At 39.8% G+C, this 24,269-nt stretch overlaps 1 protein-coding gene across 5 annotated transcripts in view; it reads right to left on the reverse strand.

Annotated features, from left to right (window-relative positions):
• Window positions 1–1,663: 1,663 nt before the first annotated feature.
• DPEP1 (dipeptidase 1) overlaps window positions 1,664–24,269 on the reverse strand; it is a 91,393-nt gene continuing 68,787 nt past the window's right edge. For 4 of the 5 annotated variants that reach the window (XM_074286164.1, XM_074286162.1, XM_074286163.1 and 1 more), the window contains 10 exons: window positions 11,499–11,683; window positions 6,317–6,449; window positions 5,248–5,380; window positions 4,865–5,015; window positions 4,179–4,248; window positions 3,858–4,034; window positions 3,056–3,140; window positions 2,890–2,965; window positions 2,232–2,367; window positions 1,664–2,135 (listed from right to left, as the gene is read on the reverse strand). In XM_074286164.1, coding sequence (XP_074142265.1) covers window positions 1,974–2,135; window positions 2,232–2,367; window positions 2,890–2,965; window positions 3,056–3,140; window positions 3,858–4,034; window positions 4,179–4,248; window positions 4,865–5,015; window positions 5,248–5,380; window positions 6,317–6,449; window positions 11,499–11,599 — 1,224 coding nt within the window. In that variant the 5' untranslated portion in view covers window positions 11,600–11,683 and the 3' untranslated portion in view covers window positions 1,664–1,973. Of the gene's footprint in view, window positions 2,136–2,231; window positions 2,368–2,889; window positions 2,966–3,055; window positions 3,141–3,857; window positions 4,035–4,178; window positions 4,249–4,864; window positions 5,016–5,247; window positions 5,381–6,316; window positions 6,450–11,498; window positions 11,684–22,450; window positions 22,560–24,269 lie in introns of those variants that run through there. The other variant, XM_074286166.1, reaches the window with a different exon arrangement.

A 24,269-nucleotide genomic window follows, 5' to 3' on the forward strand; every position in this document is an offset into this window, starting at 1 on the left:
TTTGTACCCCACAAGAGGGTGCCATTTTCCTACAAAGCTAGATTTCCTGTGATTAGGAAATGACCCAGGCCATCCCAAGCCAGGTGGGATAAAGGCCCCATGGGGAGAACTGCATGAAAAAAAAAAAAAAAACCAACAAAAAAACATGATAACTATATTGCTGCCCTTTTAACACTGACCTTAGCTGTCCAGTTAATGTATAATCTGAAATGTGCTCCTGAGAAGAATGAGGTTTCCTAGGGGGAGGAGGCAAGATTTTGACAGTTTCTCAATTCTAAGATGTAAACCCATTAGTCTTAAGCTGCAGAGAATGTTAGATACAGTCTAGGAAGATGGAGCCAACAGCCGGTGAGGATCAGGCTGCTTTAGGGACTCCATTGCATGAACTGAGACAAAGTGAGACCAGGACAGGACTTGAGAGAGGACCCAAGGTCTCTTGTATTTTTTTCCTGAAGTCTCAAGGTTTTTCATTTTTTGTTATTACATTGGAGCCAACCTAACATGGAAAGCTAAAAATATAATCCCTTGTTTCAGTGACCAAATGTCAGTAACAACTGCTACCCTAGAAAGTTGCTTTTCTCTCATTGAGTGGTCAGTTACTTACATGCCTTTATGTTAAATTTGTCCTGTTCTAGCAATGGAACTGATAAGACAGTTTGACTAGGGATGAAGAACTAACCCCTTGATTCAAAAGTTAGCTATCCCTATTGAAGTTCTTGAAAAGTTATTTACTGACTTTGAATCTATGGCTGCCTCCCCAGTTTTAAGTGTATTGTGCACCAGTTTGAAGATGGTCTTCCCATCAACTTTCACATGGACTTGTGCTCATCCTTTTCTTGGCTTCCCTCTTAAAAGCATCCTAGGAGCCTAAAATGTCAGTCTGGAAGAAATCTTAGAGACCAACCCCCTCATTTTTATAGATAAGAGAGAGGGAAAGTTGTCCAAAGTCCTGCACCTAGTTTAGTGGCAGTCAAGGGCTTGAATATTTCCCTGCCTAGAAAAGTGATTATCAAATGCTAATGAGCAAAGATTTTCAGAATCTGAACAATTTGCTGCTAGTTATTTTCTAGAGGTTAGGTTGAGACTGGAAAGGATTCTTTTGAGAGCATAAGATAATGGTAATATCTCCCTTATCCTTGGCAAGGATAATTTTTGTAATTTTTAAAGTCTCCACTTTTTAAAATTTTTCTTACTTAAAACTTTCTTACAACTACTAGGTAGTTAGGACAAGCATTATTCCCATATGAGAAAGAAGGTGAGACTCAGTTTTAATAGCTTACCCACTTCAGAGTAGATGAATGGCATCTGGGTTTTAGACCCAGATCACATTATTTCTAAATTTGGAGGAAAGAGGAGTATCTATAAAATGAATTTCTTTGGAAGTAACAAAGTATGTAGCAATATATGTCTTGATGGCATTTGGAGGAGATTGAGGTTTGATCTACAATTCTAGTGGATGATTATTACTAGGGGAGATGAAATGACTTGATTGGGGCCACCTGGTCAAAGAAAGCAACACTTATTAGATATGTTTCCAGACCTTTGGTCTGGTGTTGCTTTGTGGAGACAGATAATGCTTAACCTGCTGTGGTGGGTAGTAATGGTGGTGTAGGAAGAAAAGTACATGCTTTCAATGCAATGCATACTCTTTATGATTTGTCCTTGTGTGGTGTGTGTGGTGTGTGTGTGTTGTGTGTGTGTGTGTGTGTGTTCTAGACTTGGATCAGACCTGCCAAATGTCTCTCATAGGTTAGATTCTTCCTTTGGTATATCTGAAGGATCTGGGGAAGGAGTGTGTTGATGCCTTAATCACAATGGAACCATCCATCCTTTCATAGAGCAGACAAATCGGGAGATACTTGTTTGAAGATGGATTTGGCCCTCTTTGAGGTCTTGGGCTAGATCCAGCCCTGCAGTTGTCTTGGTTCCGGCTGACAGCCTGTGAATCGAGGCTGGCCGTGGTCTGGACAGGATCATAGCAGCCAGAGGTAAAGTAGAAAAGTGAGAACTGCAGGTAAGGCTCCAGGCAGGTGCTGATGGCTGTGGTCCGGAAAGCCAAAGGAGGTCTTGCAATTACCTTCCAGCTCAGTATATTTGATGCGGCTCTCATTAGGCAGGGCACTGTGGTTGCTTACCTGAAGGAAAATTGGAATGAAGGATGGTGGGGGAAAAGGGGATCCAGCCTTGTTGCCCAAAGGCTGGCTCCTCCACCTTATCTGCTCCTATCTTACCTTCTCTACCTCTTCAAAGACCCTTAGCAGATTATAGGCCAAGGCATTTTTCACTTCTGTTTCAGTCCATTTTCTCCTGAGAAGTTCAGCTATCAGGTCTGGGTAAGTGGAGACATCCTCTAGCCCTGTAGGGACACTGGGAAAGAAAAATTACTACATTGCAGAACTCTTGGGGACACGAGTGGGAGGGGGAGTGAGTCCCAGGACCTGCAGGTAAATCCTCTTTGAGGAGTATTTCTGACATAGATTATACAGCATCCCACTTTTAATTAAGTTGTTTCTAGGAAAGGAGATAGTCATCTACCTAATCCCCCCCCCCCTTACTTTCTTTATACTCAGACAAATGATTGCTTCAGGGAATCATTGCTGTCAATAACACCCTGCCCAAACCAGACAAGTTTCCTGATCCCTGGTAGAGGTTCTTCTAAGGAAAGAAGGTTACCTCTGTGCCTTTTGGGCTGGTAAGCCAGCGCCTACCTTTGGACAAAAAGGAGGTCAGAGTGGGGAAGAAGGGCAGAAGTGAAATTGAAATAGGCCAGTCAAAAAAAGGTGGGAAGAGATGCCCCTTTCTGCCCAGGCTACTGAAAGCCTTGGTCATTGGGCCTTTTCTCAAATGCTGTTCTCTGTGGGGTGAGGGCAACATCCTTGTTTTCCTTACTTTTCAACACCATCGTAGTCCCCACCAAAGCCCACAGCTCCTGGACCAGCAATATTCTTGATGTAATCCAGATGATCTGTTCAGGGAGAGGCAGGCTTGGGTCATTGGGGTGTGACGCCCACTCTGCCGTTTCCCCCCTGTTCTCATTAGCTTTAGCCACACTCACCTGCTACTTGAGACAGAGTAGCATCTTTCTTGCAGGAAACATATTCATTGTAGAAATTCACCATCACCAGACTTCTGGTCTTGTTCTATTTAGAAAGAAGGGACTCTCTGTACATGTCCAGTTGTGAGTCATACATGAGCAGGTATGGATTTCAGGGGGAGAGTTTACAAACCAACTTTTTATTAGGGGGTTCCCCCATCAGAAAAGGAAGTGCTGCTGCCTGGGCTTTTAGAGTATTCTGAAGTAGCCTTCTCATCCCTTGGCACCGTAAGCCTTACCCAGGACGGTCTCCCCTAAGGATAATCTTAGGCAAATAGTTTCAACCACTCTGAGTCTTTCCTTGTCTTAGGCTGTTCAGTATCCCAGAGAAACAAAGGAGACTGTGTAAATGCCCTCTGAAACATGAAATGGTAGCGTTCCCCAGTGGAAGTGAATGGGAGTATTGGCTCTTAACTGTAGACTTGGAGCAGGGACTTTAGGGTGGTGAGCTGGCAGTGTGCTCTTTGGAAATTCCTAGCATTTAGAGGTTTACACAATGCTGTGTTATCTCATGGATCCTCAAAAGCACCTTGTGAAATAGATTCTATTATTACCTCCATTTTACAGATGAGAAAATTGAGAATGAGAAAGGGTGACTTGGTTCTGAGTATCTGAGGAGGAATTTGAACTCTGGGTCAAGCTCTCTAATCCACTCTGCCCCTTAGCAGCCTATAAAGGAGCAGAGCTGGACAGAGAAGCATGGGATGACTAGGGTGGGGGGGTACCCCAGGGGACCACCCCCAGAACTCCTCCCACTTCTTACCACCATCTTGAGGATGTTATCTGGCACATTGCGTTTATGGGCACACAAGTGATAGGCAGAGGAGTGGCTGAAGATCACAGGGGCCCGAGACAGGTTCAGCACAGCCTTCATGGTGGCCTCAGACACGTGGGACAGGTCGATAATCACGCCCAAGCGATTCATTTCTTTCACCACCTCCTGCAGAAGGGAGAGGTGGTCCTCGGTGGGCCCCTCTGGGACCTGGCCAGTCTGCATCTCTGTCCCTGACATGAACCCCTATAGATTCTTTACTCTTCTTATTTGCCCTTAGACTTCCCCTTTCCCCTACCCATCTTTGCTTACTTTTCCAAATTCTGACAGGCCATTGCTCTGGGCTTTGTCATCTCCTTTATCCACCAGCCAGTTGTCAGCCCTAAGACGATGAAAAAAAAAAAAGTAACAGAGGGCATAGGTTGATTCCTTCAGCTTCCCCAGAACTTGAGTCACCACACTTTTCCCTCATATAAACATTAAGGAAACAGGTGCTGCTTGAATGCTTTGTCCAGAGTCACATGGCAGGAAGGGCTGAAAGTGCTGGGGCTTGAATGGAGTCAGGAGGGGAGGCTGGAGGGAGCGCAGGGCTTGTTGGTGGCCCTCAAGCATTCTTCCTTCACTTGCCCTTTTGTTTCTGACCTCAGATCCTCCAGCAGTTCCTCCCCAAAACCCAGTCAGGAGACATAGCTAAGGCATCCTAGGCAGACACAGGCCTCTGGCCAAGATAAATGACCCAAGGGATCCTTTCCCACCTCAGAACAGCATGTGGAGCTGCCCTTCCTCCATTCCCTAGTCTAAGAGAGTCATATCAGCCCTGAGAATGACCGATAACGCTAAAATCATAGTTGTTATGAAAATATTATTTTTATGCTTTCTTCAGTCATTGTGGAGGAGGGGAAAAATTCTTGTTAAAGATTAAATTTTAAAAAAATTCTAAGGAATTAGGGTCATACTCTCTTCCCTTAGAATCATGGGGGCTAGCCATTAGTTCTTACCAGGGTGTGTTACAGCTGTGGGTAAGTGTCATATACCGCATGCCCAGGTAGTACATTGTCCGGAGGACACCTAGACTGCTGTCAATGGAGTGGCCACCCTCCACACCGATCAGGCTGGCCACTTTCTTCTCGGCGAAAGCCTGCTTTATACCTAGGGGAAAGACTTTGGTGTGTAAAGCATAAGGGGCCTAGTGAGGAAGCCTTCACTGCCCACCCTGGATGATTCCAACGGCCCTATGGTAGGGACTTAGAGACCAGACTAGGAAGGAACAAGTCAATGGGGAAAATATTTTTTGTGTGTGAATGAGTGAGGGAGTGTTGGGAATAAAAGGGACACAGCTGATTTAACCCTAGGGGAACGTGCCAGTGCCGGTACAACTCACCTGAACTGCTGGTGACATACATGAAGGTCTCAGGGTACATCTGGCACATTCTCTGAATGAGGTCTATCTGCTCTAGGGTTTTCTTCACTGCATCTTTGTTCTGGGTATCACAGGGCACGTAAGCCGACCAGAACTGGAAGCCGAGCGAGAAAACAATGAGGAACTATTAGAGGTGACTACCAGGCTGAGAGTCAGGAAGGGCTGGGGCTACTGCTGCAGCCAGGTTCTCACCAGACTTGGGACTTCGAACCTGAATCAGGAGAAGTCCCTGCAGGGATCTGTTCCATCTAGGACTGGCTAGGGTACAGCAGTCTATAGTCTTGGCCCTAGTAAGCCCCTTGGCCCTATTCCTTGTGGGATCAGAAGCAAGTGTTTCAATCTCTTTATCTGAATCAGGGCCATTCTTCCCTATATGTGTATAGTCAGTGGGGATGGACACCCTGAAGGAGCTCTTACATCTCCCAAGGCTTCCCCCACCCAGGCAGGGGAAGAAGCTTTGAAGTTGAAATGCCTACCATGTGATTTGTCCCTTAAGGGACTTCTGGAGTCATGCAGATTAAGATCAAGTTAATAAGGCAATATGATGGCAGGGAGGAACACCACATTAGAAAAGATTGTTTTTCTGATTAAAATCCATGCCCCTCTGCCTGAGAAAACAGGAGCTTGGCAGGGTGGATGAAGGGATGGAGGGGACTAGGAAGAGGTTCAAGTAGGGGCCAGAACATGGGGAGGGGGCACACGAGTACACAGCTTGAGGATGTCTGTACCTGGATCCCAGCAGACATTAAAAGAACCACTAGAAACTGGCCCCAAAACAAAAGAATCTAACCAAACCCAGTGGTATGGCAGAGAACTAGCAGCTGGCCCAGGCTGGCCTCAGATGGGTACCTGGGGGACAGTGAGCCAAAGCTCCTGCTGCGAAAGCTGGTGACTGCTGTGGCAACAGCCCCTATCAGTGTGCCTCTCTGTGCCACCCCTGTACCTCAGCAGGGCCCATGTGCCTGAGTGTGTCTGGGGGGGCTTCCCTCCAGCCAGATGGCCCCATGCCAGATGCTGCCCGCCCTCGCACCTGGCCACCCACGAAGCCCTTCTTCAGCTTCGGAATATTGGTGTGTGTCCCCTCCAAGGAGGTCAGGTTGGCTTTCAGATCCTGCAGCTTCCCTTGGAATTTATTCAGTATTTGCCATGGGAGATCATTGTGTCTGCAGAGAAGAATATTCAAGGAGAAGGTAAAAGGGAGTGAGTGTCTCTAAAATGAGAGGTCAAAGTTGGAAAGGACCTCAGAGACTCTCATGCCTTGTTCAACCCACATTCTGAAAGAGCCCCCCTAGTCCAGCCCAAGCCTCTCCCCCCATTGCTCCTAGTTATACCCTCGGAAATAAACAGAGGTCAGTCCCTCTTGCACATGATGCCCTTTTAGAAGGCAGTTGTTAGGGGCCCTCAGAATCCTTTCTTCTCCAAGACAAATAGGCCCACTTTCTTCAAGTGACAGGAGGCATCTTCCTCTTCCAGGAGGCATCGAGGTGGACCAGGACTAAGCCAGACCTCAGATGCTTACTGGCAAGTACCTTAATCCCTTCCAGCCCCAGTTTTCCCCCACTGTTAAGGAGATCCCTTTGGTTTAAAGCTTTGGTTCCTCTTAAAATGTCATTTATTCCTTAACCTTTCTCAGTCATGGAACCATGGAACCATAATTGAAGGTGATCTGGAAGGCAATGAGTGCCTGGAGGTAGAGGTTCGATTCGGAGAATAACTTGATTTTGTCCTAGTGATTACTGAGATGCTTCATATAGAGGAAATGGGGAAAGTGGGGAAAGGACTGGACTCATAACTAGAAGACCCTGCTGTGGCTAAGCTAGTGCTGAGCCCCTCTCTGGTAGTCTGGTAGATCCCTTACCCAAAGCCTTTCAGGCCTGACATAGGATCTAGCAAAACTTAGGCCCTACTGGTTGGGCCTTTAAGAATGCAGTGTCTTATTCCCCCTCCCCCCCACCAGCCCCTATGCCATAGTGAGACACTGGAGGAAGATTTCAGTCTTACTCATACGTTATCCCTTTACTGAGATTTTAGATTTCCCCAGGAGCCTGTCAGTCTAGTTTTGCTGATTGTTCTTTTTTTCCTTTTAAAATCATTCCCATGGCACTGCTCCCATTTTCCACCTTCTAGGAATCCTGGGAAGGTAGTTCAATGGAAAGTGGGTACCTGGTAACATCGAGTTCATTCAGGTAGGTGCCCTCTTACCCTCTCTTCACTTTTCTTAGCCCATTACTGACATTCCCACCTCTGCATCCTGGTACAATGTTCAGTCAGTTGATAAAGATCTGAATCTAATTACATCAATAAATAACTCCTTTGGATCTGTTTCACTTTTTACATTCTCCCATTTCCTCTTATTCAGGAAGTGCACTGCACCTGGAGTCAAGAAAACTTAGGTTCAGATCTGCCAAAGACACTGTGTGCCCCTCTGATTCAGGTTCCTTGTGTTGAAACAGGGGCATAAGAAGAGCAGGGCTGATGAGTGTAAAATGAGGCCATCTTGAATGTGATATATTAGTGTAGAGATCCCAACCCTGGGCCCTATACTAGCTTATGAAAATTACTAACATAAACATTTTCTAAAATCACTAACAGACTTAAGAGTTGAAAGGGACACTAGGCCATCTAATCCAGTCCCAAAATTCCTTCCACTTACAGATAAGGAAACTGAGTCCCAAAGAAATGACTTTCCCAAGTCATACAGACATTACATAACTTTGTGAAGTTTGGAGAGGTGGGTAGGGAAAAGACTCTTCCCACAGTTTCTCCCTCTCTTGGAAGGCTTTCCTAAGAGGAAGTCTGGTGTGATGGGGCAGTCAGGTATTGCTTCAGTGCCAGGAGAGATCTTGTCCAGATGGGAAAATAAGGAAAAATACAAGGTAGGATGTTCCTTTGCTTTACCAATCTTTCCTTTAATTATGTTGATGATCAACTGTGATGGACTTGGTTCTCCTGAGCCATGCAGTGATTGAAGGCAATTCCAATAGACTTGTGATGGAAAATGCCAATCACATCCAGAGAGAGAACTATGGAGACTGAATGTGGATCAAAGCCTAGTATTTTCACCTTTTTGTCTGTTGCTTATTTTTTTCCCTAGTGGTTTTTTCACTTTTGATCCTTTTTTTTTTTTTTTTTTTTTTTTTTTTTTTTTGCACAGAATGATGAATATAGAAATGTGTTTAGAAGAATTGCATGTGTATAACTCAAATTACTTCTTGTCTTTGGGAGGGGGTTGGGAGGAAGAGAGAAAAATTTGGAACACAAGGTTTTGCAAGGTGAATGTTGAAAATTATCTTTGCATGTACTTGGAAAAATAAATACTATATAATAATAAAAGATATAGCCTTGGGACTAGTTAGACTATGACTGTTAGAAACTCATGTTCTTTCATAAGCTAATAAGTGGCAAATTTTCCTACCTTAAAGAATATCTTTAAGAATTTAGTAAATAAATGATATTGTAACAAGTAATATCAACAGCAACAATTTTTCCTTTAGCCAAAAGAAACTATCTCACCATGAATTGATGGGTGCTCATTGCTAGCTCCTTTCCACCTTCAAGTTCCCCCCAAACAATTATTCTTTAGGAGTTCCTCTCAGTATTCTTTATGTTGAGCTTGAAATTCCCCCTGTTAAGAGTCTTCTAAAGGGCTCTTTTTCCCTTGGTACTTGCTCAGAAAGATTAAAATTTATCTTAATTAAAGGTCAGTTTGGGGTAGCCACTTTAGAGAATGCAAATAACACTTTAGAAAGGATTAGGCCTCTTTTACACCTTTGTGTGAATTACTTTCTCATTGCCAAGACTGACCCCCATAGAAAAGTCCTTTTTTAAGCAAATGGAGCCTCACTCTTAAGTTTTCCCTTCTCCCCTACAGATACCTCAGAACCCCTTCATGAAATTCTCCATTTTTTCTTCTTTTGTTCCAATTTGAGGAAGAGAGCATCCTGCTCCATATCAAGGCCTTTGGTCCTATTTCATCTCTCTTATCTTCTCCAGGAGCTGGATTATCTCTGGCATCTTGTGAACTTTTCCTTTCCTCACCTGGCTCTCTCTTATCTTTCCAGCTTTCTTACACCTCTATTATTCCTCCTCCTCCAACTTGCCCTGTACATTCCATTGACTCATCCCTTTTTGGAATGATCTCCCTCCTTTTTCACCTGCTTCCTGGCTTTTCTGGCTGTTTTCACGCTTCAGTGAAAGTCTCTCCTGCAAGAGCCTTTCCTAGTTTACTTTAATGGGAGTCCCTCCCCTCTGTCAATTATCTTCATTTCACCCAGTACATTCCTTGTTTGTACACTAGTTGTCTGCCCATTTTCTCCACCATTAGATCACGAGATCCTTAAGAGCAGGGGCTACTTTTTGCTATCCCTTGCATCCCCAACATTTAATACAGTACATTATAGGTGCTTAATAAATGTTCTTGACTTGATTTCTTTGTCTATTTAATCTTCCACTGATTCTTATAAACTGGGTCTTTTCCTGTTGCTGACAGATGGAATCTTGTCCTTTCTTTAAACAACAATGCTTGGTTTTGCCATTTCCCCAACTGAGCATCTCATATCTCTTCAGTTTTTCAGAGCCAAATTTCTAGAAAGCCTTCTTCACATCTCGTCACTTTCTGTTCCCTTCTCAAATCCTTAGTACCTGACTGCAGACCCTACTATGCCATTATAACTGATTTTTCTGAGGTCACCCCTGACTTTGACACCTACAACTGATGACCTCTTCTTCATTGTCATTTACCTTTACCATCTGTAGCTTTTCATACTCTTTCTTTCTCTGAGACACTTTCACAGAATCATGGAATTTTAGAGTTGGAAGATATCTCAGTGACCATACATGACCTATCCACATAAACCACAGAACCATGGGGAGAATTTCTCTTCTCCCTTAAAAAGACCCTCATCTTTTGCTTCATTTCCTACCTGAATGACTACTTCTCTTCAATCTTCTTTGCCATATTATCATCCATCTTTTATGAATTAAGCTCTAAGGCTCTGTTCTGGGCTGCTTTCTTTTCTATCTCTCCCTGCTCCGTGTCCTAAATTCCATTTTAGCAGGAACTCTTGGATCTCCCCAAGTTGGTATTCCAAAAGCAACTTTGACTCAAGTCCAAAACAGAATTATCTTCAAAACCATCTCCCCTCTAATCTTCCCTATTTCTGAGAAGGCGGCCTCCATCCTTCTAATCACCTAAGTCTACAAACTCTCCATTATCTGTGATTCTTCTTATTTTTACACTGTTCATAAGTAATTACTTTCCAAGTCTTATCAATTCAATCTCCACAGCATCTCACCAAGACTACTGCAAGAATATCCTCTCGCCTTTCTTACCTATTTTTCATGAAGCTGCCAAAATAAATTTCTAAAGGAAGGGAGCAGAGATTGTGTAAAGTGTAAAACACTTTACAAACCCTAAAGCTCTTTATAAATGCCAATTATTATTATTATTATTAATATTAAGCAGCATCAGAAGGGGCTTTAAACCCAGATCTTCTGATTCTAAAACCAGAAGAAAGAAGATAAAACTTTGTTAACTTTAAAGCACAAAATTAATGTCTAAGAGTTATTAATCTCCCTATTAGTTATTTTCATCTCTAGAATGATTCACACACTCCATTCCAATCAAACTAGAAGTTGCTCTTCCCCAAAGGAAGCATTCTACCTTTTGTCTCCCTGCGTTGGAAGAGGCTGGCCCTTCATCCCACCTCTTTCCCCCCTCGGCCTCTTGCTTCTGACTTAGCTCAGGAACTACCTCAGACTGCAAAAAAATAATCTCTCCACGTTTGCCCACATGGCCAGTGGTTGGGGCTCTCAGCTTCTTCAAATTCTCTGGTATTTACTACTTTGTGCACATCTTTTGTACTCCCAGTAAAATGTAAACCCCGTAAAGGCAAGGACTGACCGCAGCGTTTAACATGTTATCTAGCATACAGTAGTGCTTCATAAATCCTTATTGAATGAACCAGGAATTAAGCAGCTTGACAGGGGCTTCACATGCTAAAGAGTGATGGTCTTAGAGACTGTTCTGGCCCCATTTAAAGTTGGAGAAAGAGAACTCTAGATAAGTTGTAGCACTGGGCAAAGGGGGCTTCTAGGATGGGAAGGGAATCCAAACTCCTTGAGGGTTTCCTGCATCAGTTAAGATGTTATCTCTGTGCCATCCACTATTCTCTGAGTGCTGGAGGGAATGAGAAGAGGAAAGAGCTACTTACCCATCGATTAAGGGCAACTCACTCATGATTCTCACTGCTTCATCCCTGTATGAGTCTGCTGTGCAGAGTGCCAGACAAGACCAAAACCACCAAATCCACATCGTGTTGTAATTTCTTCTCTAGAGACTGGTTGGAGATTCTCGAAACTTGCCAAGCTGCTTCCCTCCTGCCCTGGACTTCCTTCCCTATGGGGAATAGGCTAAGTATTACAACAATATTTTTGTGCCAGGTGAAAACAGTCAACGATGCCCTTTGGCCAGGAAAGCAGAAGTGTTGTATAGGATTAACTTGGATATTTATACTGCTTCTCCAGAAGCAACAACAAGCCCTTTGGACTGAGAACAGACCAGAACTTTGGGTAGATAACAGGGCTGGGCCAAGGAATGGATCTGAAATCCCAAATCCCAGAATCCTCGACTCTGTTGGATTTGAAACAGAGTAGGTGACCACGATGTGATAGTTGGGGGTATCTGTCCCATACAACTGGTTTTGCCCACAGCCGAGTAGTTATCTAGGCAGGAAATAGGTAAAAGAAAAAAAAATTAGGTAAGCTCATATAGGAATGCTACCACCTGGTGTTGACAGTGATTTTAAAAGTCAATGCACAAAAATTTTAATCGATCCAACAGTTCTTTTAAAACCAGTAGCCTGTGTTCATCACAATAAAAGACATTTTATACCAAAAAAGGGCAAAAAAAGATAAACACATAAAAGAAAAAAAATTGAGAGAGAAGAACTTTCTGAAATAGGACAATACCGGTTTGACAACCCCCTAGGTAAATGACTTGCTTTATGACACAGGTGGGGCATTTTCAAGGAGAAAAAGCCTGAGTTTAAAGCTTTAGTTAGCAAAGAAGCCAGGCAGCTACTATGGATGTGCAAGGGTTGTAATCAGAGCATAAGGTAGTATGTTGGGAAGAATCATGGATACTCCTGCTTCGGCTTCCTGAGTGATCCTTAGAAGTCAGTTTCTCTGAGTCTCAGTTTCTTTTTCTGTAAAATAGTCTCTAGGATGAGAATTCTTTTATACATATATATGTATGTATGTATGTATACATATACATTTAATATATTAGCAATTTTGGAAATTTTTAAAATTAGTATGCAGACTTGGAAATGAGACATCCACAATCCATTTTTAAAAATAAGACTGCTATATAGATTCAGTTGGTTAAATTTTGCCTCATATTTGTTTTAAGATGTGAAAACATGAGTTAAAAACAAAGACTTTCTGATCGGTCACTTTCTCTTGGTCAAGGGTCCTTAAGCAGTAGGACATAAAAAATCTTAAGTGTAGGGACCCCTTCTCTGAATTATGTTCTCAAAGGCATAAAATACTTAGTATGACTAAGGAAAACAATCATGTGATACAGTTGCAACAATATAAATTTTTTTTTAAGTTCATGAATCCTAGTAGAGTGAATAAAGGATGAAATGAGTCTGGAAGGGTTGGTTAAAACTAGACAATGAAGGCAAACCTTTTAAGAAATAAGTAGTTTAAAATTTGAGAGACTAAGAAAGGATTCCCTGACTAAAAATATTTTTTTTTTTTTGCTATCACTACCATCCATTCAATGGCCATGATGAACAATTCCATCATTAGAAAGTCATTTCTTTGGATTAGAATTTCTTTGGATTTCATTTTGGTTCTCTACAAAATTCTTCTTTGCATTTATCACTATTGTGGGTTGCCAGAAGATATGGTAAGACACTGAATAAATATCTGGGGTAAGATTAAGGGTGAGGAGAACCCAAAAAAAAAAAAAAAGGATTGCTTAAAAAGTGAGCATCTTAGAGTTGGCTAGCAATCAATATGGCAAAACATTAGTACTATTATTTATGAATTCTGTACTTTCTTCTACTTCCCCCATTCACTGAGAAGTCTCATATATATATATGTATATATATATATATATATATATGTAATAAATTATATGTATTAAAGCATGCAAAACAATTTCCAGATTAGTCATGCTGCGGGGTGGGAGGGAAGTGAGAAAAATAAAGTGGAAAAAAGATATTTCAATCTTCACTCAAAGTTAATCAGTTCTCTGGAAATGGAGAGCATTTTTCATCATGGATTGTTTGGAATTGTCTTGGATCAGAATAGCCGAGTCATTCACAACTGATACCATTACAATATTGCTGTTACTATGTACAATGTTCTTCTGGTTCTGCTCACTTAACTTTGTATCACTTCATATAGAAGTCTTCCCATTACATGAACTGATGCTGAGTGAAATGAGCAGAACCAGAAGATCACTATACACTTCAACAACAATACTGTATGAGGATGTATTCGGATGGAAGTGGAAATCTTCAACATAAAGAAGATCCAGCTCACTTCCAGTTGATCAATGATGGACAGAAATAACTACACCCAGAGAAGGAACACTGGGAAGTGAATGTAAATTGTTAGCACTACTGTCTATCTACCCAGGTTACTTTTACCTTATGAATCCAATTCTTACCGTGCAACAAGAAATTCGGTTTTACATACATGTATTGTATCTAGAATATACTGTAACACATGTAATATGTATGGGATTGCCTGTCATCTAGAGGAGGGGGTAGAGGGAGGGAGGGGAAAATTCGGAAAAGAAGAGAATACAAGGGATAATGCTGTAAGAAAAAAAATTACCCAAGCACATGTACTGTTGAAAAATTATTATAATTATAAAATTAAAAAAAAATAGAAGTCTTCCCAGGTTTTTCTAAAACCATCACATTCTACCACAATCATTTACCACTTCAGCCATTCCCCACTTGAGAGGAAATGTCTCATAATAGGAGAATATGGGGGCGACTAAGGGGTGCCATAGTGCACAGAGTGCTAGTCCTAGAGTTAGGTGGACCTGAGTTTATTTATTTTATTTTATTTTTTCCAGGGAGTTAAGAGTATTTTTATTATTTTTTTAATATATGGCTTTTTATTTACCAGATATATGTATGGGTAATTTTACAGCATTGACAATTGCCAAACCTTTTGTTCCAATTTTTCCTCTCCTCCTCCCCACCCCCTCCCTCAGATGGCAGATTGACCAATACATGTTAAAAATGTTAAAGTATAAATTAAATACAATATATGTACAAAAAGAATCAGACTTTGAAATAGTATACAATTAGCCTGTGAAGGAAATAAAAAATGCAGGCGGACAAAAAATAGAGGGATTGGGAATTCTGTGTTCATAGTCATCAAGGACCTGAGTTTAAATCAGGTATCAAACACTCACTAGTTGTGTGACTCTGGACAAGTCACTTCATCCTCTTTGCCTTAGTTTCCTCATCTGTAGAATGAGCTGGAGAAGGAAATGGCAAACCATTCCAGTATCATTGCCAAAGAAACCCCAAATGGAGTCATGAATGGTCCGACACCCTGAGGCTGACTCAGTTATTCTGTCAGGGAAGCAGCCTGGGAATTCAGCTGGGAAAGTGGGGAAGGGGAATTAGCCAGAAATCATAGGATTTAGACATGGAAGGCATCATCCACTTAAAACCCCTTATTTTATAGATGAGAAAACTGGGATCCAGAGATTAAAACAGCTTGCATTCAAACCTAAATTTTCTGACTTCAAATCTCGTGCTCTTCAGACTAGAGCTAGAAATTTCCCTATGCAGAGTCACCTTTCCTCAGATACAGCCTTTTGTTTTCCAGAGTGACAACTTTCCTGAGTTCAAATCTGGCCTCTGATCCTTGACACTTAACAGATGTGTGTCTCCGAGCCAGTTACTTACTGCAATTGCCATTCGAAACAAAGCAAAAATGACAGGTCAGAGGTCTATACTGGTGTCAGTATCTGATAAAGTATCACTATTGCAACTATTGCCTCACACCAGGAGCTTTCCTGGTTCTCCCCCATCCTCTTCCTCTCCCAGGGCTCTGAAGGCCATTCCCCATGCCCAGCTGCTCACCACCTTATTCTCATCCTCCTTAACCCTCTCTCCCAGTGTCTGTCTCTGGCTCTACCCACTCCTTCCATTGCACTCTCTGAAATGCCCTCTTCCCTTTCATGTTAATTCTTTTTGTTTCCCAGCTCTTCATCTTCTGCCCTTTACTGGATCCCAATTCCCTCAGCATCCTTGGCCATTCCCTTCAGTACTAGTTGCACATTTACTCATCCCCTCTGATTCACTACTTGGAATACTCCTTTCTCCACCACCCAAAAACCTTGAGTTCATAATGATTCTTTGAGAAAAATACAAATTAACCTCAGACAACTCCCTTCCTGTTGCAGACAAATCAATGGAGAGCTAAATAACTCATTTAAAGATAAACCCTAAACCAGTGACAGAGCCAGGAGCTGACTTTAGACAAGTATTTGTATTTCATCAACTTAGTTGCACTTCCAATCTAGAGATTTCCACTTCTGAGTCAAGAAGCTAATGCAGCTTGTGGTTAGTTGTCCAACTCTGTCAAGTCTGATAGACAACATCATCCTATAAATAAATACAACTGTTCTTCAGACAGTGTTTTTAGGATCATTTTAACAGTCTACAGAGACAATCACAATTTCTGCCTATTGCCATCTTCTCAACACTCATCCCCCTCAAGGAAATACAAGTCAGTATTTATCCCCATTAAGCACAAGTTCCAGCACAGAATCAATGATTTGCAGAAGCAGAAGGAACCAACTAAATCCCAGCGCATTCCTGCAAAAGAATCTACTCTACAATATATTCATCAAGTAGTTATCTAACTTCTTCATCAAGACTCCTGAAAGCAGAAACGAATCCTCCCTAAAATCTCAAGTTCATTTACTATTAAAAGCAGCTAAGTAGCATCATAGTACATAGAGTACTGGGCACCTCAGATATTAACTGAGGGCTTTGGAGATGGCACTTGATTTTTGTCTCAGTTTTCTTATCTGTAAAATGAAGATGATAATATCACCTACCTCTTAGGATTGTTTGAGAAGATCAAATAAAGGAATATTTGCAAAATGCTTTGCAAACCTTAAAATGCTATATAAATTCCAACTATTATTGTTGTTAGTTATTCTTAATATCCCAATTGGAATACCACAAAGAAATGGAGTTTCTAAATAGACAACTTTATCAGGTAAATTGTATGGATGCTATCTACCTGAGGAAACTCAAGCCAGAGAGAAGTTTTAATCCAGTTTCTTCTCATGTCTTTCTAGTGTCTTTCCTCTGAGATTACCTCCTATTTATCTTGTATGCAGCTTGCATATAAATTTTTTTACATGCTTTTCCTCCCATTAGAATGTAAAGAGCTTGAGGATGGGAGTTGTGCTTTTTACCTTTCTTTGATCCTTTGGGCTTAACACAATATCTGCTATATAGTGAACTGAACCAGCTACACCCAGCGAAAGAACTCTGGGAGATGACTATGAACCACTACATAGAATTTCCAATCCCTCTAATTTTGCCTGCATTTTGGATTTCCTTCACAGGCTAAATGTACACTATTTCAAAGTCTGATTCTTTTTGTTCAGCAAAACAACTGTTTGGTCATGTACACATATATTGTATTTAATTTATACTCTTAACATATTTAACATGTATTGGTCGACCTGCCATCTGGGGGGAGGAGGGGAAAATTAGAACAAAAGGTTTGGCAATTGTCAATGTTGTAAAATTACCCATGCAAATATCTGGTTAATAAAAACTATTAAAAAAAATACCTGGTATGTAGTAAGCATTGCTTGTTCACTGATTGACCTCAACTTTCACATCTGTTTGTGGATTCTAAATTTCAGGTACATTAATCTACCCATCCACCCCAAACATGTCTTGCTGTCACTTTCTTTCCTTAAGACTTGAGCTTGTCTTGTATCTGTGAGGACTTCAAGACAAACTACACTCTCCTGCCTCAATACTGTCTTCTTTTTTGTCCAATTGAACAAATATTTATGTTTCTGAAACATGGAAATCCTTCCATTCAAGAAACACTTAGAGAAATCCAATCCATCCTGGATGGATCCAATCCAGCTCAGATTATACTCCCAGGATGCTTTGTTTGTAAAGCAAAATCTGGGCCTGAAGATAAACTGGGAATTATGAAGTACCCAATGGTGGGAAGGTGGGAAGGGCCTGGGCTTAAGGACACCAATGAATGAAGAAACAACCCTGTGAGTTTCCCTATGGCAAGGTATAATCCATATAACACTTGGGACCCTTCTCTTGACAAAATTGATTGAGCATAATTTTTGGAGGAATTCTCCCCAAAAAACCCCTCTCTGAATTGGTACCTTCCTTCTTGGGAAATCTGGAAAGTCAGGTTGTGGTTCCTTTTGTTTTTTATCAAAAACAGTACCCCTGCGAGCATCTAGGCTAGCAAAACATTAACAAAAAGATAGGATTTCTTTAACTTGACAAAAAAAGACAGATTTGTATTCAAGACACTCCACCATTTGGAAAACTTTTTTTCAGGGTATCAAGCAAATCTCCTTTTGGCCCATCCTACCTTACCTTTAAGACTATACAGACTGCCTCCAAAAATAATTGGCCCAAGGATAGGGACAAATAATTTTCAGAAAAAGAATTTCAAAGTATTAATAACTCAATGAAATGATGCTCCAAATCACAAATAAGAGAAATGCAAATTAAAACAACTCAGATTTATCACATACCTTGCAAATTAGCAAAACTACCAAAAGGTAGCTTTGGTCAATGTCAAAAGAATTGTGAGAAGATAGGCACACTAGTACATTGTTGAAGTTTTAAACCCATACAATAATTTTAGAAAGTTACTTGAAATTATATATATACATATATATAAAGTAACTAAAGTATTCATACTCTTTGACCCAGAAATTCTACTACTAGAATTATACCCCAAGGAGACTGTTGACAAGAAGAAAGTCCTTATGTACATCAACATATTCACAGCAATATTTTATTGTGATAGCAAAGAGTTGGAAACAGAATAGTTGGGTAAACTACTTTATATGGTATTTATATTTATATTATGGAATATTACTGTAATGAAAGAAATGATAAATGTGATGAAAAGAAGCAGAGAAAGATGTATGTGTACGGATGCAGAGTGAAGGCAAAACCAAGCATACGATACATACATTTGCAATAATATAAATATAAAGAACAACCACTAAAAAATAAAAATTTAATGTGGCAAAAAGCAAATAAAAGCAAATTACAAACAAAAGAAGTACAAGAAAACATCCCTACCCCATCCCTTTGTTGAGAACCCAAAGTGTGGCACATATTTCCAGACTTCTGCAATGTATTCAGCAGTTTTGTTGATTAAAAAAAAAATCATCTGTTGTCTGGGCTTGCTCTTTGTGAGAGGAAGTGAGAGGAATATTGGAGAAAATGTTGGTGATATTAAAAAAAAAAACCCAAAGATCTCAATAAAATTCATATCTTAATAAAACAAAGAAAAGGTTCCAGGCTAAATGAGTCAGTACCAGAAAAATAATTCTAGTTCTTCTTTAGTGCATATGGTTTCCTGTCGTACTGATCTTTCTCATATCAACAAGGACAAGACTGGAAGTTTGTTGTCTCTGAGATTGTTTCATCATTTCTTTCTGGCATTATCTTCCTGGTTCATGTGATTCCCTGAAAGGAATATTCTGGTCATCTTTGTCCCCACTGATTTGCTTAGCATGGCATCTGCAATGGAGCACGAATCAAAGGAATACAAGAATCTGCCATGTTTGTCTTAAATATCAACATTGGTAAGCATAGGTGCCACATTTTAGGAAGAAAATTGATAAAGGTGTCCATAGGAAACTAGCAGAAATGGCAAAGGGCCTAGGTGGCTTGGTAAAGAGCCTACCAGAAAAGTGTCATAGTGGACAGAACACTAGATTTGGAGTCAGAAAGAAATAAATTCAAATCGAATCTCGGACATTCATTGGCTATGTAATCTTGGACAAATCACTTCACCTGTCTGCCTCAGCTCTCTCGATTGAAAAAGAGGATAATAGCACCTACATCCCAAGGTTGTTTGTAAGGATTAAATGAGATAATATTTGTAAAAACACTTAGCATTGTTCTTGGCACATAATAAGTACTTAAAATGCTCCCTCTTCCCTTCCCTTCCTCCCTCTCCCTCTCCCTGTTCCTCTCCCTCTCCCTTTCCCTGTATGGGGAGTTAGTGGGTTCCCCTCACTGGATGTTTTAAGGAAAAGGCAAGATGACCACCCCTTGGTGTAGTGAATAACACCCTCCCCACATACAGAGTTTCCAGGTAATTAGTATTCAGTCAAATAAATCTTTAAGACTGTAGTTTGTTAAGATTAAGTTGATTAATAAATTCCTAATGGAGAGAAGGGAAGGAAGGAGGAAAAATTTGTAACACAAGATCTTGCAAAAATGAACATTGAAAATTATCTTTACATGTATTTGGAAAAACAAAATACTATTGAGAAAAACATTTCTCATTAACACCTCCCTCTTATCAAAAAGTATTCCTGTACCCAATAAAGCTTTCTTTACTGTAAGCAAATAGAAAGTTTCCATTATAGAAAGTTAAATTTAAAGTTAAATAGACAGTTAAAATTACAGCCCTTCAGAATATTGTTTTCAAACATTTCCTTTAACTGTTCAGCTCATCATAAATAATATTCTATTAATGTGGGATTAACATATATATTAAGCATACACTGGAATGCAGTCAAATTACATAAGAATCTGAAGAGAATTTGAGAGTGGTGATCTATGAAGTTGTAATATCTGGTTCAGTTGAAGATAGGTAATAACTGAACATATTTATTTTTTTGTTTTTACCAGACAATTCATTCAATACAATCTGGAATACACCCCATAACAACTGGTTATGGTAACAACTATATGTACAACTGGTTACAACTAGAATAAAATTAGTATTTCTTAAATTCATTTGTGACCCACCTACAAAGAATACTTTACTTATGCACACCTGTCTAGGATTAAATCCTTAGCAGAGTCTTATGCTCCTAAGGAAAGAATGAAGAGCTCAAAGTAAATAGCTAGAGTGAAAATTATATTTTGGAAAAAAGATAGCATGATTCGATAATTATGTCAAATATAAAAATTGGATTCAGAATTTTTACAGTTATTGTTTGAATTTCTTAAATATATCAACATATTAATTTGCTACCTTATATCACCAGGCAGTTATAAGTAATAAACTAAAGTTCATCCCTTTCTGGGACTTGAAGCTAAAGTGAAGAATGATATAGATGAACACCCAAAGTTCAGTGACAGTAGAGTCAATGCCAATTTAAAAGGCACATTTAGCTTTAGCTTACATAACTAGATTGGTAAATACCAAACTCATAACCCAAAGGGCTCAAATCAGATGCTCATGGATTCTTATAGATTCTCCCTTCAGCCTGTTTCTGGCCATGCTTAGATAAAGATAGAAGTAGCAAAGAGAAGGAGAAATGTAAATTTTCTGGTCTAAAGTTCCTTATTTGATGTTATCATTAGAGAGAACAGTTTGATCTAGATCTCACCACATGTGAGATCACATGCACAACAGCACAATTATCAGATGCTTCTTTATATCTCACTTCACTTGTAGCTTACTAAGAATTTAGGCAGTGTGACATAATGGAGAGAGATTAATTCTTTTCCTTTTATAATTTCTAGTTCTCAATTAAAATTAAGTCTCAAGCTTAATTATTGGTAGAATCTTAGCATTCTGCTTTTCACGGATTTTCACTTCACAAAACCATTATTACAATTTTTTCTATCTAAAGAGTTTTAAAAAAAATTTTACATCAATCTTTTAACAATTAAGTCTATAACCTAAGAGAATAAAAAAGAGCTCATTTTTCTAAACCATAAATATGTTAGGCACTATTTTTATACAGTTAACAAATTGATAAGCTGAAGTAACTTGACTTCAGGTCACCCAGGTAACCCATTTTCTGATCAATACATATTTCCAACACTTTGCCTTAATGCCAAGTTGTAAAATAAATTCTGACATATCATAAGCAAATTATTAGGAGACACACATTTCACTTAAAATGAGACCAGAATAAATTCAATCATAGTATATACACACACACACACATGTATATCCCTACCCCTGTTTTTTTACATAATCAATTCTATTCCTGACTTCCATTTCATGTTTGTATATATCTCTTATTTTTATAGTATTTCCTGAAAGTAACATGTTATTGAATTAAAAATTTTAATCTACTTTTAATTTCCATTTTGTGGGTAAATTCATCCCATTCGAATTCTAAGCTATAATTACTTATTGAATATTTTCTTCCTTCCTATTTTTCTCACTATCCTTCTGACCTATTCTTATCCCTTCTCATTCCCCTGTTTTACTTCTATTCACTACTTTGCCCTCCTGTTCTTTAACCCAGTGGTTCTCAAAGTGTGGTCCAGAGAATTTGGGGGGTCTCTGAAATCTTTTCAGAAGGTATACAAATTCAAAATTATTATTTTTTGTTTGTAATATGGTAACTATCTATAAATGTAACCCACATGAACAAAAACTTTTTGGAAAGAGCCTGAACAATTTTTAATACCATAAAGATATTAAGAACAAAAGTTTGAGAACTACTGCTTTAATCTTCTCCCCTTTTAAGAATCCCTCCCTTATCATCTCCTTTTACTCTTACCTTCTTGCTTCTTTCTGAATTTAGAAGACCTTTATATCCTTCCAAATATGTGTATGTATGTTGTCCCATTCTTGTTCATCTAAACAACCTTCTAAACTCCACTTTCCTGTTCCTTACCCTCTTACTTCTTTATAAATTTAGAAGACTTTGAAGCCCTTTTAAATACATACATACATACATTCTTTAACTCATATCTGACATGATTCAGGAATTGCTGGCCCTCTTCCCCATATCAGTTCTTCCTCTTGTTCCTCATTCATATAAAATAATTACTTTTTACCTCATCCTATATAATTTTGCTTTCAGAATCACATTATATTTAGCTCTAGCTCAAATTTTCTTTCATACTACCCAATTACATGGGAGACTTTGAAATACCTTAAATCAGGTGCATACCTTCTGACAGGGAATTTGGGCCCCTCTTGATGAGGTTCAGCTCTCCTCGATTCCCGATCAGGGAGCCAAATGATGAGGTTTGGTGAAGGTCAGGGAGTTGTGGGAACTAGTTTTCTCCTTCATGAGCTAGATCATCCTAAACTCAAATGAAGGGGATCAAGGACAGAGACATGTTTTGTGGAAAAGATCTAGCTGAGATTAGCTTTGGTTTACAGAGTAAGCAAAAAGTAAGGGTTTCTGCCCTATAAACAAAAGCAAGAATCCTTATACAGGTATGTGTCCTGGATCTGGGAGATTACCTTACTAAATTATACCCTTTGGAGACTGACTTTTTGAGGACTGGGGTCTTAAGAAAGGAGGATTAGGATGGGTTGCAAAGTAAATAATTAGCTATTAATGTGATAGTATAATATTAATTTCTCCCATGGGGACAGTGCAGAGAGGATTCTGGATTAGATAGATGACTGATGAAGTTGCTTCCAATTCAAATATTCTGTGATTTAGTGACATGGCAACCCAGAAATAGTGTGACTATTTTTTGGCAGATGTGCTATCTTTTTAGGGTTCCATTCTCTCCTTGCCCTTGTCCTTCCAAACATCTTCCTGTTAATCTCTATTAATTTACAAAATCCATAATTCACAGTTTACTGGACTACTCCTTCATTTGTTTATCTATTATGTTATAAGCTTTCCATTTTAATTTTATTTCTGCATCAGAATAAACAAGCTGTCAACTACTTAGTCCAATGCACAAAAGATCACTATAAAGCATCTGAGTAAGCATCTCTTCAAGGACTTTTTGTGAAGAGATGAAAGAGATGAGAGAAATCTGTGGGTGACTATGTTGCGGGCGTAGCCCCCTTTAAGATTCCTTGTACCTTTGATTTATAAGATCTGTATCTGAGCCGGTTTGGGCTGTACCCAGCCCCCAGCTGGTTTGGGTTTCAGCCCCCATTCTAATGATCTGAAATTCCTTTCTGGGGAGAGACTGAAGGAGATAACAGAGAATTCTTGTCTTATTTACAATAATAAGAAAATTCCTGTCTTATTTACAATAAGAAGAAAATTCCTGTCTTATTTACAACACTCTCCGAAACCTCATTACATCATAGCATCTGAATGACTGCAAACATTGTTTTGATGACTCTAGTTATGTATATATGTGTATAAGGCTAAAAAATTAAATCTTTGCCAACTGGCGTCCCCTTGCAGGCAGTTTGGGTCTTCCTGAAGGCCAAATGCCTGTCTATCCCTTTACTATCAATAAAGACTTTGTTTCCATACAGCAGTGAGTAGCAAATTCATTTGCTGCCGACCCTGCCCTTGGTTACTTTGGGGAAGGAGAAAAGGAACTGACCCCATCTTGGTTTAGAACCTCAGTTTATTTCTCATCAACATCATATAAGAGCTTGACCTATAAAGTATAGCAATATCTCTCTTTCTCTGTCTCTATCTCTGTGTGTGTGTGTGTGTGTCTGTCTGTCTGTCTGTCTGTCTTTGTCTGTCTCTGTCTCTGTTTCTCTAGCTCTGTCTCTCTTTCTGGGTCTGTCTATCTTTTTTTCTCTGTCTCTTTGTCTTTGTCAGTCTGCCTCTCCTTCTTTCTCTTTCTATCTGTCTCTGTCTCTCTTCCCCTCTCCTTCCTTCCCTTTCCCTTTTCTCTTCATGGTCCACTTCTCCCTCTCTCTCTCTCATTCTCTCTTGCTCTCCCTCTGTCCCCTCCCCCACCTCCTGTGATTTCATTGATGTAGTAGAGAACTCCTGGTATGGATACTCTCTTCACTGATAGAACTCAAGCAAACCATTAAGCATTTTAAGAACC

This window comes from Sminthopsis crassicaudata, chromosome 2 (genome assembly GCF_048593235.1).
Source record: "Sminthopsis crassicaudata isolate SCR6 chromosome 2, ASM4859323v1, whole genome shotgun sequence".
NCBI classification, from domain to species: domain Eukaryota; kingdom Metazoa; phylum Chordata; class Mammalia; order Dasyuromorphia; family Dasyuridae; genus Sminthopsis; species Sminthopsis crassicaudata.